This window comes from Psammomys obesus, unplaced genomic scaffold (assembly GCF_907164565.1).
Source record: "Psammomys obesus unplaced genomic scaffold, mPsaObe1.curated_primary_1811, whole genome shotgun sequence".
Classification (NCBI taxonomy): domain Eukaryota; kingdom Metazoa; phylum Chordata; class Mammalia; order Rodentia; family Muridae; genus Psammomys; species Psammomys obesus.
This window is the reverse complement of record NW_026593286.1, coordinates 9,292,787-9,307,403: the sequence shown is the minus strand read 5'-3', so window position 1 is coordinate 9,307,403 and position 14,617 is coordinate 9,292,787. Positions and strand designations below refer to the sequence as shown.

General features: G+C 39.9%; 1 protein-coding gene across 3 annotated transcripts in view; it reads right to left on the bottom strand.

Annotated features, from left to right (window-relative positions):
* Positions 1-595: 595 nt before the first annotated feature.
* Positions 596-14,617, bottom strand: part of Sphkap (SPHK1 interactor, AKAP domain containing) — a 133,632-nt gene continuing 119,610 nt past the window's right edge. For all 3 annotated transcript variants that reach the window (XM_055616410.1, XM_055616412.1, XM_055616411.1), the window contains 5 exons: positions 10,952-11,137; positions 9,210-9,296; positions 6,955-7,007; positions 6,677-6,861; positions 596-1,065 (listed from right to left, as the gene is read on the bottom strand). In XM_055616410.1, coding sequence (XP_055472385.1) covers positions 922-1,065; positions 6,677-6,861; positions 6,955-7,007; positions 9,210-9,296; positions 10,952-11,137 — 655 coding nt within the window. In that variant the 3' untranslated portion in view covers positions 596-921. The remainder of the gene's footprint in view (positions 1,066-6,676; positions 6,862-6,954; positions 7,008-9,209; positions 9,297-10,951; positions 11,138-14,617) is intronic.

Here is a 14,617-nt window from a genome sequence, read left to right as displayed (position 1 = left end):
AGCAATCGCTTCATGGTTTATGAAGCTCTAAGACAACTTAATATATTAGATAGATAATCTCTCCACAATTTACAATAAAATAAAATTATATTTCTCATATAATCGGATACATAAGCATATTTTATCTCAAAAGACCATTATTTATTTTACCATTTACTTTTGAAAGTTTGCCTTTAGGCAAGGCTTCCATAATAATTTTACCCTAGTAATAAGTGTAAGTGATGGGAACAAGGCAACCTTGAGCTTCCCTTTCCCCATTGAATGACATTAGTTTTTTGTTTGTTTGTTTGTTTGTTTGTTTGTTTGTTTGTTTTGAAGAGCTCAGGGACAGTTAGAAAGTCAACCTCTGCAAATAAAAGAAATCATCTCATGTGGGGTCCATGTGTGTTAGCATTCATCGATAGTGGTCCGAGAGTGGAACTCTTTCACATAAAGGCATGGAAACTTTTAACTGTGTCCTAAGTATTTCTTTGGGTGGACAACCCCAGTACCCATTAAGCAAAGTGCAATGAAGTTTTTAGCATAACTTATAGAATTACTGTGACCTGATGACTTTGTATCTATTTGATTCACATAGCTGAAGACATTATAGATCACTCTGTCTTGTGACATATATGGGAGTGTAGCTTTCCTGGAGGCTGGGCTTGTTATAAACGTTCCTATTTGGGCCTCACTGAAGTATTTCTTTTTGAAGCCATTCTCATACAAGCCCCTTTGGCCATGCTCACGGTGATATTGATTAAGACAGAGCCATATTTCACATTCTTTCAGACTTATTCCCTGTACATGATACTGGAGCAGATTTTGAAATAGTTCTGCTGATGGGATGCTGTGTATTGAGAAAGTTCAGAGTGTTTAGCGCAAACCACTGTAACCTAAGCTGGGACAGAGGAAGGAAATTCTTTGAAGGGTATGCTTGACTTATCCTAGTTCCAGGAGCCAGTCAAAGAGACTCGGAGTCCCCTCTTTCTGCTCCGAGTGCAGTTTGCAGTACTGGACAACGGCATGAAATATATCCCCCACTTTCCAGGACTTCTGATGAACAAGCTTCACAACATCTAGAAACTAAAATAAGACACAGAGTTAGGACTCATACATCATAGTGTCCTCATCAGCATCTCATTGAAGAACCCCTCCAAAGACTGGGGCTCTGAGTCTCCAGGGACATTTTTAAGACAGTTGGTTTCCTTTTAAGACATTTCAGATAATAAATTCCTTCCATTTTGCAGTTCTGTTCATAAGATTTGGGAACAATGGGTAGTACCTTGGTGTATGCCAATGCTCTTTACAATTCTCTCCATTTTAGTGTCAGGATCAGAGAGAATTATTTTCTATTTGGCACATCAATTGAGTGGGTACCCTAAGAATCTGGTGGCATTTTATGAGAAGGAGAGTGTTATTTGTTAAAAACGCTAAGATCATAGTTTGGCTGAGTCTTTAAATTTTTTTTTTTTATTCACTATTTATTGGCAGAGTCTAAATAAAGCAATCATCTAGACTAGAAAATGGAATACTTTAAGTATCTGGAAACATAAATATTGTCCTAAAGAGTTTTAGGTTCTCGTAAAGGAAAGCAGCTGTTCATTCTGTTAAGGCTACTGATCTCCCCAGAGTAGGGCACCATCTCAGCCATGGTTTTCTTTGCCTGCAGTAAAGAGTCAATGAATATTTGCTGAATGACAGAAGGAATAGGTGGGTAAATGGAGTCAAGTGCGTCTTAATTTCCCAAGAAATACATGCAGACATCCAATATCGTTGAAGTTTTAGGTAGCACGTTTACACACGTATAATCCAGAAGAAAAACAAACATGCGCATCTGAATGACTGTTCCTTCCTCTCTACTGAAATAAAACTTTGTGAAGATGGCTAAAGGCCACAGGTCCCGGAGTGGGAATTGGCAGCAGCGAGTTTCTAAATAGAAGATGGCATGTCTCTCATCACAGGGCATGTCTCTCATCACCTGGTGATGACTGGCAGCAGGCACACACATCCCTGAGGTAGTGCATTCGTGACCTCCCCTCAACATTCATGACGACAACAATGGAAGTTCAACTTATTCAGCTCCATGTGTCTCTGTGGTAGTTTTAGAGAAGACACTAGTTGTCTGGGATGCCTCTGCACCCTGTCTGGTTCCTTCTCTGCCTGAGCCTGACACTTCAGGGACAGATGGGAAACCTTTACTGGAAGGCTTTGCTTATAATGCAAATGCTCCCCCCCCCACCTCCCAAGGAATGAATGGTCCTTGTGGCTGGTTTGTGGAGACACCTGAGAATGATTATGTCAACTGTTACTTACATTTTAGTGTGTATATAAACTCAGGTCATGTGTTGGATAGAACAAGAGTGGAAACAGGAGGCTTTAGGGTATTAGTGACAATGTGAATTAAGGTAGGGGAGGAGGCTAGCCCATCTGAATAATTCAATTCATTAACCCTTCTTAGGTCTTATTTGAAGTCTGAGGAATAGACAGATATCCATAGCTGGATGTTAAGCTTTTGACAACTCATGTGCTTTATCTCCAACCTTCTTTCAGCTTTGTGTTTTGAGACAATCACTTTGCTTGAGGTCACCATAAACTCTATGGTCCAAGCTGAACCAAGCTGGGGCAGTTCTCCTGCCTCAGTTCCCCCCCCCCCCAGTATCCGGGTTTTACAAGCTGCCACCACCAGGACCAGTTTATTGTCCTATTTTTAGAGCTACATTCTTCTAGCAAATTGACCCTAGAGCTTTCATTAAGCCTGCTCGTGTTATGGTCATAATCGGCTTTCGTATGTCAGGGATTTGGATTTTTAGCCTGATCTACTAACAAACAAACAACAATAAATTCCATTCTGTACTGACATTTCACAATCAGTAATTAAATTCTCTTTCTGTAGACAACACAGACTGTAGACTTAAAACGAACAAACAACTCAAGAGCTTCTATATTCCATGACTGCTTATTGCCAGCACACTCACCCGAAGAACAGCTCATTAGGTAGCAGACCTTTGTACTCCCAGGTGTGTTTTGTAGATTTGATAGTTTACCACTCCTGCTTCAATAATGGGAATTACAGCAAGCTCAGTGATTTTTTTTTTTGACACATTCAATGCATACTGAAAGCTGTCACCGTCTTTTGCTCCAAGGCAGAAATCAGACTTCATTAAGCAGAGTGATAGGGTCCCTACTCTGTCCCCAAAGTTATGGCCTATAAAACCCTGATTCTGAACTTGAGCTGGATCCTGACATTCTAGACCTCCACCAGGGGTTGGGTCTTCCTTCCAGTGGAGATTCTGAACTGACTGCTGAGGCTCTGGGTTTGGAAGCCTTCCTGGGGTGATTCTAACACTTCCTGATTTGAGATTTCTGATGAAAGGATTAATGTAATAATTAATGCATTTTTTAAAATTTACAAACAGAAACCCTCAGGATCCAATCCCCTTCCTCTTTCTTTCTTAGGTGTTTGTTTATAGCTGGCACTTTAGCTGGAGTTTGTGCCCGTGTTTATGCAGAAGGGGACTTGAGTCAACAGTCAATATCATCAGTGTTTCCTTTCATCTCCCCCTCCCGCCACTTTGTAGAATAGAATAAGAAATTAGAGGTGAAGCCATTTCTGCTCCGACTCTCACTTCCACAGGAAGGAAAGGGTCTATGTCCTCCTTCTGCAAGCTGCCTTTCACACACTGCTTCCAAGGAAAGGAAACGCTTCTCACGGAAAGTTTAAAGTTGAGCTGGATGCCATGTGATGCCAGACATTGGCTTATTAGAGTTCAGAGGCTCATTCAAGTTTTAGAGCAGGAAGATAGCTCAAAAACCATGAACTCTGCATTTAAAAAATAAACAAGCATACAAAATCCCCCAATAAACCTTGGAAAGTAGCAGTTAAAATTGATTTTATAAGTTTTGCCAATGACTATTTATTTATTTTGCCTTCAGTAAACTGGATTAAATTCACCTGATGTCAAGGTTGTAGAGAATTACCTTTGTGAACTGTTTGAGGTTATCAGGTGTCAGAAGTGTCAGGAGCCTTCCCGTGGAAAAGTTCATAGACTTTAGTGGTTTTTGAATGGATGGAAGGAACCTATGCGTTTGAGTGGTGAATGTGTGTGGCTTAGACACCAGCTTCCTAGACGAATGTTAATTTCCTTACTGAATCCACACTGTGCTATCTCAAGATGGCTGTTTACGAACAACACCCTTCTCCTGTGTTCTGGAGACAATTGGTGCTTCTTCTGGAACTGAAATGCAAGCTCTGAGATGACAGGAACTTTTGTCTCTTTTGCTGTCTCAGCCCTGGAGCTTGAGACAGTACCAGCATGGAGAGGGTACTCTAGGAATGTTTGATGGATGTTTTGAATGTATGATATTCAAAGGCATGTAGCCTTCTAATGATTAAACAAAATACAAAGGAAAGGGGAGGCCTGGAAATAAGGGCACCATGAATCATTAGACAACTGACAATGCACTGGGCATCTGGGGTACTTGGAATTTGCCTTTTATGGGATTCATCTTTTGCTGTCTTTAAGGGCCTTCTAGGTCCAAGGCCAAATTTTCCCATGAAACATGAGTTGTGTTAGTGCTCATGACACCCTCCTCCCCTTTGCCACATGCCTCTGTTTTCACAAAGCAGAAAGGTTAGTCAGCTGAGACCATCATAACTGGATACATATTGACTAAATTAATTGCTGAGAAAATTAGGTCAGCATTCCCAGAAATAAAGACTTAGGTTTCTGGGCTGAGGATGTAACTCCGTTGCGGGTGTCCTGGTTTCACATTCATGAAACCAGGCATCAGTTCCCAGAACAACACAAGCTGGCACATGATTATAATCCCAGCACATGAGAGGTTGAGGCATAAAGGTCAGAAGTTCAAGGTTGGTGCTGAAGGGATGGATCGCTAGTCAAGAACATATAATGTAGAGGGCCCAACTTCTGTTCCTGTTACCCATATTGGGCAGCTCACAATAGCCTGTAAGTCCATGGGGTCAGACACTCTCTTCTGACCTTTCGGAGCACTGACACCCACGTGCATATGGCCCCCTCACTCCCAATGTGCATAATTAAAATTAAAATAATTTCAAGGTCATCACCTGCCTCAAGGAGCGTTCAAGGCCTGTTTGGACTACATGAGACGTTTCAAACAAACACAGAACAACAACAACAAAAAGATATAGGGTGGTCACTCAAGGATGTGCTTGATTCTGAGTGACAGTGGAAAGTGCGTTTTCTGAACTGAGGGTCTCTCTTCTCTGAGATGAGGAGGTAATGATTGCTGATTTTGCACGCTATCTTTACTGCTCTTTTCCACACCCTTAAAGTTGACCACTTAACTACTTGGCTAAGTGGAAACAAATTGAATTGAGGCTCTGACCTCACTACCAAGGAAAGAATGTCTAAGTGTCATGTAAGTGTTCTTTATTTAACCAGTCCAGTCACAGACAACCAAGGGTGATGACCATTTGTTTCAAAGCCAAGGTATGCAGAAAGCCCTCATTGACTCAGAACAAAACCTGGAAATCTTAGTCCTCGAGACTGCATCACTTATATGTAAGTCCCTTGAGCTAACTGATATGAATATATGAAAGGTCACCTAGTGTTTTTCCTGATAACAGGAGTGAAACCTCTGACTTCTCAGAAATGGTTATTAACAAAGACAGGCATTCGCTTTAAAATTGAAAACCTGGTAGATGTAAAGAGATAACAAGCTAAGCTGTGGATTGCATATTAAAACATCGATAAAATACCCCCCCAGCAAAAATGGGGAATTTATTAGAAATACATGCATGAAAAGTGACTGCCCCTTTAAGGAGGTGGAGTAAATGACTATGAGTTTAATTAGCATACCACGTGAAATTGCACCAGGGGATGCTTTCATTCAGGGATGTGCTAGAGATACAAAACCAACCCTTTATGTGAACCTGGGAACACTGTCCCCCCTGAGAATATTCTCCATTCCCTCCCCTGGAACTGAGTATGATGTGGGAGGAGTCCAGGGTGATTCATGGATTATGCTCTCTTTGTCCATCCTCTGCACTGGGAAGACTAGGGGTGGAAAGACTGACAGGAGAGTCTATCAACTGGTGAGCCAGTTAAGGCTTTGCCAACAAAGGAAGGACAACTTCAGACAGTTGGCTTGAGTGGACTTGAACATGAAAAGAAGAACAAATTGCTGGTTGAAGAGAGCTGGAAGTGGGAGAAGGTGTGGGGAAAGATCTCTCTAGCAGCCCATCCAACTGCCTGGGGTCCCAGAGACTTCGAAACTATTCTAGTTTCAGAGAGCATAGGGTCTTATCTCAGGATGTTTGGCCCTGAACCTTAGAGTGAAATTGTGCATTGCAATCCTAATGTTATTTAACTGAGAGACAGTTTTTAATTGAGGAATTACTCAGGAGGGTTTTGTAGCAAAAGCAGGGTTTAGGAATATAACAAAATACTTTTCAAAATGTTGAGAAGCTGCTCTTTCCTCAGTTCCTTTTCTCTTTACTGCCAACTATTTAAGAGACCGAAGGTCAATGGAGTGGTGATGGTGAATGGGCTGTCACAGCTGGGTTCCTGAAAGTATTTGTAAGATTTTTTCTTTTTCTTTTTTTCTTTTTTTTTTGAGAGAAATCAAGATTAAACACTTGAAGTTCCTACAGATTAAATAGGCATTCATGGGGTTTCCAGCCGAGATAAAAAGCACAGACACAACATGGTACCTTTTCAATTCTGCTCTCCTGAGATTTCTTAAAGTAGATTGTTGGGATCCCAAGTTCTGAGGCGGCTATCCACTGCAGCGTGGCTCGAAGCTCAGCATCAGGGCACCCTGGCTCCAGGTCAAAGTTGATCACCAACAGGCTCCTCTGGGGGCTGGCTGCTCTTCCTGGCAGCCCAGAGACGTGTTCTGAACAGACACAACCACAACCTTACTCTGCTTTCCAAAGGGACACCCCCACACCACACAATTGTGTGTCAAAAGGATGGGAACTTGGCTTACCCTTTACACTTTCTGACTGCTCCTTAAGCATCTCCTTTTCTTCTACTAATTCGCTTTGGGAGAAAACAACAGTATATGGTTGGTAATGCTTTGCAAGAATAAGCTGTAATGGAAGATGATGTGATGGGTCTTTCTGAGCTACAAACATCTGGAACTCATTTTTATGGTTTTCACAGAACAAAGAAGATCCAAGTGGGTAGTACATAAAATGGTTGGGTCTGTAATTAATGTTCCCCACAACCAAAGAGAAGTCCCATGTATCTTGAATGGCATTAGAACAGTTAGAACAGTCAGTGGGGGAGATTCTGAGAATTTTATCTTTATTTTCTTTTGAACTCCCTTTCCACAAACCTCCATAAGGCTGAACAGCTAAAGAGAGATTTCAAGGAACCAGATTTAATTTGAAGAGTTATTCTCCTCCATTTTACCTGTCTCTTAATGGACCATATTTTTCCATTTTGTCACTGTGTATGTCTCTGAACTGTGACAACAAGGTACATTTGAGTTTTAAAGTAGAAAGATACGTTTTACATGTTGATTGTTCTGTGAGCTGGAATAAGGACAATCAACAAGCTGTAAAACTTAAATAATATGACAGAATGTCTCAATAGTAGAATCTTTATTCTTTTCCATTGTTTTTATTTGGTGGAGATAAAACAGGCTACGGATTCCCCACAATGAATATCTCATAACCATGACTGAGCCTCTCCTTAGCCAGGGTTATGTTTACTATTGGAGGTTTTGTTGTTTGTTTGTTTGTTTTTTCATGGTGTGTACGTATTATAGATCCCTGTATGTAGTGGGGAGACCCAGTAAAAACTTCTGAAATAAGGCCGCATAACTCAGTAGCTGAAAATAAGTGACCATCTGGTATGTGGATGCCTGTGTATGTCCTTTGTTTTTCTAGTTTCTAGAAATTAGGAATGAGGCTTTTAGAAATTTTAGAAATGTTTTTTGTTTTTCTTTCTTTCTTTCTTTCTTTTTTCTTTTTTTTTTTTTTTTTTTTTGGTGATGATTGTTTCCTTATGTTCTCTGTTGCTGCTAAGATCTGGCTAATGCATTCCATTGTATGGATAAATTCCACTAGTGAGGTAAATTTCATTGCAGTTGAGAGAAAGAGTGTAGCCATTCTTCCATTGATATCTAATTTGCAGGGATGTCAATTTCCTAAGGGTTCAGAGACTCTTCTTGCTCCCTTTGCAAGGGAAAGGTACAATTTCTGATACTAAGTAATGATGGGATGCTGGGTAGGGATGGAAGTGATCTTAGCTTTCCCTCAATACAAGCTTTGCTTGAAGTCATAGTTTCATATTACAAAAAAAAGATGGTGAAAGTGCTACATTAATGTGTTTCAAAGGAGAAATATTAATATATTGCAAATAATTTTTTGTTGAATTTGTTTTCAGTTCTCCTAACAAAGTTCATGTGTGTGTTCATGTTTGCTTGTAGGTATTAAAACCTACAAGCAAGCAAGGGTTGTGAGGACCTTCAATCACTGAAGAATACACTTATTCAGTGGTGAAATAAAATCAATTAATCTGTAGTTAGCCAGAGGGAAATACATTAGGAATCATCATTAGACCAATACAGATTTATTAGTTTGGAATACCCAAATTATATTCTAAGTCGTCATGACCAAAAGTAGAATACACTTCAGTTACTTTTCCAGAAAAATCACAAATTTTAGAAGTAGCCACGGCTTCAGGTGGCCCTCCCGTCTGTGTCATTTCATGTAGTACATTTCCAAGAACCTCTTTCTTTTGGTCTCTGAGAAGGCCAGAGTTACTGCATGGGGATGACATCTCTCTCCTGGCAAGCAATGACACCAGATACATTGTGGTAATCCCAGTCTCTACAAGCAAAGGAAAAGCCACTCATATCTAATTTTGCTGAAATGCCTGTGTTCTATAGAAAAGGCTATTGAGTAGTCTTCTGATTGAGCCATGGTACAATTCAATGGTTTTGTTTGTTTGTTGTTTCTGTAAATCAAATTAGGGAAGATGACATGTACTTCTGATAATACTGGTCAACTTTATCTGCAATGACTATATTGTAAGGGACAGGTTTGAAATCAAGAAAGCAGGTAGTGATGGGTTTGGGCGTATTCTAGGCCTTAGTCCTCCACTCCAGTGACATGGAAGCACAGCGGAACAGACAGAATGAACTGGTGGCTGGGCACAACCTTTATGATCACGATGGATTGCCGGATGGAATTGGAGTGGCGCTGTCGGTCACTGAGTCACGTGGCTACTTACTTAATCATGGGAGAAGACGGTATGCTTTCCTGATAAATGTCCAGGTCCATAGTGCCAAGGCTGCTAGTGGCACTACTGTTGCCATTGCTGACAAAGCAAAAGTTTACATATTAATGCCCGTCTCCACCCTTGGCCACGCTGCTGACACTGATGTTCCATTGTAGGGAGAGGGCCTTAGTTGTTCCCCAGGGCACGACAGGTTTGTGCCTGACCTTCTGCATCAGTATCGATGTTTGACCAAATTAAAGGCAGACAGAAGGTAGAATCCAAGTGCGTTATGACCGTACTACTGATACCCAGTGAGTCATACATAACTGGTAAGAACATTTCTCTTTACTTCTCCATTCTGCTTAGGGAGAGGGTGTTTATCCTTGACTCCTTGACACTGATGTGCTTACATGGGTGAATATACAGGGGTGAATATGTCGCTAGGGTAAACACCCTAACGCCTCTCTGCCTGCTTCTTGTATCTAGAAAGAAGTCAGAGACCCATGGTCTCCTTTTGCTATATGGAGAAATATTCTTAGGGATATTCCACAGGATTCCATAGAACATACATCTGACTTCTTGTTTTCCTGGAGGACTATGGAATTTACAAATACAAAGTTGGGTAAGGCTTTGTTCTTTCAGCCTCCGGAAAGGAGCGACATGTGATACCTTGTGTCTCATAGAAAAAGAATATTGCGTATGGTATCATTATTGTAAGTTGTGCAATTAACATATGGCCTACTTATGAGCCTGGAATATGCTCTCTGAAACAGTACTGCCAAGACGATTTTTAGACTCTGTCTGTACTTGTGAAATAAAACCTATCCAATTTGTTTCAAACTTACTGAGTCTTCTCATACTTCCTGCATTTTCCAACAATACCTCTCCTGAGCAAGGTTTGGCAATAGTGCCTGCTCGTGTGTCATGCAACGGTGCTTTGTTCCTTCATGTTTGTGTGACTCACCAAGAAGACTCTTCAATCTTAAAGCTCTTGTCTGAAGCCTGACACTCAAGGTCCAAAGATTCAAGTTGTCTTCGCTTCTCTGTATCTATTTTATAACATTTTGTGGGAATATTTGAAATTTGAAACCACTTACTTAATGTAAAATGTTCCTAACTCTTAGATTGTGCTGTCAGAAATAGAACTTTCAAAAATCTTTTATCCACACCAAGATATTTCAGTCTCACTTTCCAGCCAACCTCTCTGGACAGTCTCTGGTCTGTTTGGCCTGGATTCCAAAAGACTTTGGGCGGAGAAGCTCACTCTAGCGGTTACAGCTAGATGCTAGCTTTTCCAGAAACAATAAGGAAGGCACAGGAGATAAAGGAAGGGAAAAGTCAGGGCAAGCAGTACAACAGCGTGGAAACACTTGCTTCATATAAACCCAGCCTGTGTTGCATCTGAAATGCAAATGAATCAGAAAGAAAGTTCAAACCCAGGTAGTGTAACACAAGCTTACATGAAAACTAACAGTATACCTGCTGTGACGTTTGAGGAAGAAATCACAGCTAACTATTAAACGTGGTCAAGGTGGTCAAGTCGTAACTAGATTTTAAGATAGTTTTTAGCCCAATCAGGATAGGCAGGGACCTTCATCAACTGGGGGCCTCCCCCACCACACACATTTTCTTTCTTTCTTTTTTCTCTCTCCTGTTCTATTAACGGCACATGGTACTGAACAATAACATGAGTTTTTGGAAATCTTTGTTGATGTCAACTTCCTTAGGAAGCCAAGGGAAGGGGAAGGAGATACCTCATGGATCGCTCGCTGAGCTGTAGAAAGCTACTTGCATCATCCGGGTTGTCATCTTCATTGGCCAGCTGGGACCAGCTGCCTGTACTCTCCTCACTGCTGCTGTGAGGGTTCGGGGACTCATCCGGGGGTCGGGCTTCTTTCAAGACATCCACTTCTGATTCCTCTCTGGTCTCAAGGCTGTCACTGTGGACATCAAGATATTATTAGCAAAGAGAGAAGGTGCAACATGGAGCTATTCTCAGAGCCCACACTGGGCACCAATGAGCCTGTGTCTCTGCACACCAGTCGAAAAGCAACCATGGGCCCAATTCCTTATTAATGTATACTATAGGAAAATTATACTATAGAATTATACTATATATGGGTGTATGTGTTATATATGCGCACACACACACACATACACATACACAATTAAACTATAGAAAAATTCTCCCCAGGATATTTTTTGCTAAAAATGGAGCCAAGTCCTAGTGACTGATGTGGAATATCCAGGTTAACAAATAAGTCTGTCAGCACATTTTGTTTTATCTCAATTTCATGCTCTATTTAGAGCAAACCTCACATCTGTGCCATATAATGGAAATTCAGAACCAGTAATGATTACCCAGAGTGCTAGTTTTTGTTTGCTTTGGGTAGAAGCTTATCTTATAGCTTTACTTATTTATTGGTTAATAATGTTCAATTGTGTGGTGCAGATGAATGTCATCTGGTAGCCTCCATGCCAACCCCCTCAGTTCCCCTAAGAGCTTTGGAGGACCATAGCCTTGTTATTATCAACTGTCCAATCTCCACGTTGGAAACAAGCTCAGAGTTCTCCTGGTTTTATCTCACATGCCCACGTTCCATCTGTATCACCGTTGTAAGGTTTCCTTAGGTCAGATTTTCTTTTAACACATCCTAACTGTGTTTATTTTAAGCCGCCATCATAAATGGAAAGCAGAAATCACCACGCACAGGTAGAAGGCAGCAGCGTAAGAACATAGCTGGTGAGAACCCTCTTTGCAGGGGCCAAGCACTTAATTATTACCATAAAAAGCCCTTTGAAAGAAGAAATTAGAGCACGTGTTTGAACATCTTATATACTTATTTGAATGTTAAACGCATACATATGCATGTGTTCAACAATCTTTGGGGTAAAAAAAAAAAGCATTTGACTTTTATTAATTTTCTTCCTGTATTTTTTTATAATCACTGATATATACTCCCAGTTTGATCATTTACTTTCAGCTATTTTTTTAATTGAGTTTGCTAATTCTTTTTATTTTTTTCATTGCATTTTTTTGTTTACCTTGTATATGTAAGTGTGTGGGTGAGCCTGTGCCCCAGCAGTGGTATGGAGGTCAGAGAACAACATGCAGGAGTGGGTTTCTTTCTACCAGGTGTGTACTGGAGATCAAACTCAGATCAGGCCTTATCTTTTTTAGTTTTTTTTAAGTTTTTTTTAAGAACATAGATAAACTGCTCCGATTAAACAAAACAAAATAAACCAGAAACACTTTAAAAGTGTAGATGTCTTCCCTAAGTAGCATTGCCATCATATCACAAATTTTAACACATTTACACTTTTAATTTAGAGTTTATTCTAACATCACTTGTGAGCAAATGATAATTTACTGGTATCTAAATATAATAATCTCTAGCTATTATGGGAGATTTTGTATGCATCATTTATCATTAACTTTTGGGTTAACTCCAGCATGATCAGAGAGCATATTCTATGTTTTAAATTCTGTTAAATATATTGACTTGCATTTTGGCCCATGGTACACCTTGACAAATATTTTAAGTACACCTGAAAAAAAAAAATGTATGTTTTGGTGTTGTGATAGACGTTGAGTTGTACAAATTGAGTTGATTGTGGATGTTTGCCCTTCTGCTTTTTGAATGATATTTTATTAGGTGTTGGAGAATTTCAAACAATGCTTTTGTACGTTTATCCTTCTCCTCCCATTCCCCCCTTTCTTCCTTCTCCACTTTTCCATGCCTTCCTCCCGACTTGAGATGTCTTCCTCTTTTTCTTTCCCTTTGTTTTGGTTTGGGGAGTGGTGACTGCCTTGTGTGTGACCAGCTAACTAAAGGTCACATCAGAGCTCTCTCCCCCAGTAGCTCTTCGGCCAGTGGTGGGATTTCATGTCCACTTTCCCCATTCTGTGCTGGGATTATGTCATGGTGGTGTGTGAGCAGGGCTTGCGTGTAGTGTATCACGTTCTGAGTTCACTATGTGCTTTCTGCCCGTTGTGTGTGGAAGTTTCCCTGCTGTTGCTTCTTACATATTTTATTACATATTTTATTTTTTCATGAATTATTAAGAGAAGAATGTTAAATGTCCAATACAATTCTCTGTCTAGTCCTCCTTCTAGTTTTTAAAAGTTATCATTTGGTGTTTTATTACTTAGTTGGTTCTATATGCAGGAAGATTGTCTTTTGGATGGATTGAAACTATTAGCTTAAAAGACATTATTATCCCTGGCAAGACTCTTTATTCTGAGGGCTGTTTGACCTTTTAAATATCTTTTGTTTTCCATTCTTTTACTCTTGACCCATTTGAATCTTTATATTTTAGCTGTACAGAGCTTATGCTAGGATTTTGCATTTTTATCCAATAGGATAATCTCTGCCTTTTAACTGAAGTGTTTAGATCATTGATAATTAATGTGACTGTAAGTAAGGCTGGGATAAAATACATAATCTTGTTTTCTATTTGTCCCATCTGTTCCTAGTTTCTTTTCACCCTGACTCCAGATTCCTCTTCATTAACTGAGCAATTTTTGGAATTTCATTTTTATCTCCACTATTGACTTACAATTATATTTTTGAATATTTTTAGTGGTGATTGCAGGACTGTTGATATTCATATTCAATGTGTAGCTTACTGTCACATTACATTATAACGCTGACATGTAATGAAATGTATGTTGTGGAATGGTCTATAGACAACATACTTCTGTGTCCCCTCTCCCTATGCTTTGTGCCATAAGGGACATGTATTTTAGTTTTTCATGTACCATAAAATGTTTTACAAAACCACTTCTACTTAATACAATATCTTTTGAAGAACTATGAAACAAGATGGAAGACTGTGTTTTATATTGGGCCACCCTGTCGCTATTTTTGGCTCTCTGTGCGCCTTGAAGTCATTGCCAATATTTATTTCCATTAGTGTACAAACTTCTCCTAACACTTACTGTATGGCCTCCTAGCAGCATATTCTGTGATATTTTGTTTGAACTTTTTTGAGGCTTTATTTAGTTAAATTTATTCAGTCTGTATTCGTGTGTGTGAATTCTTGCCATATCATATACGTAGAGGTCAGAGGACACTTTATGGAAATCAGTTCTTTTCTTGCATCGTATGGGTCCAGGGGATCAGGCTAAAGTTGTCAGGGTTGATGGCACGCACTCTTAACATTGCTTACCCCAACATGTTTTTATTTAATAAATGGGAATATGCTTTGTTCTACAGAATTATTTTAGGTTCGTACAAAAGTTGAATGTTTAAAAGCCAGGTATGACTCACACCTGTAATACCAACTGTTAGAAGGATGAGGCAGGATGAGGCTTCCTTTGAGTTTGAGGCCAGCCTAAGTGAGACTGTCTGATATAAAAAAAATTCTATCTATCTATCTATCTATCTATCTATCTATCTATCTATCTATCTATCTAT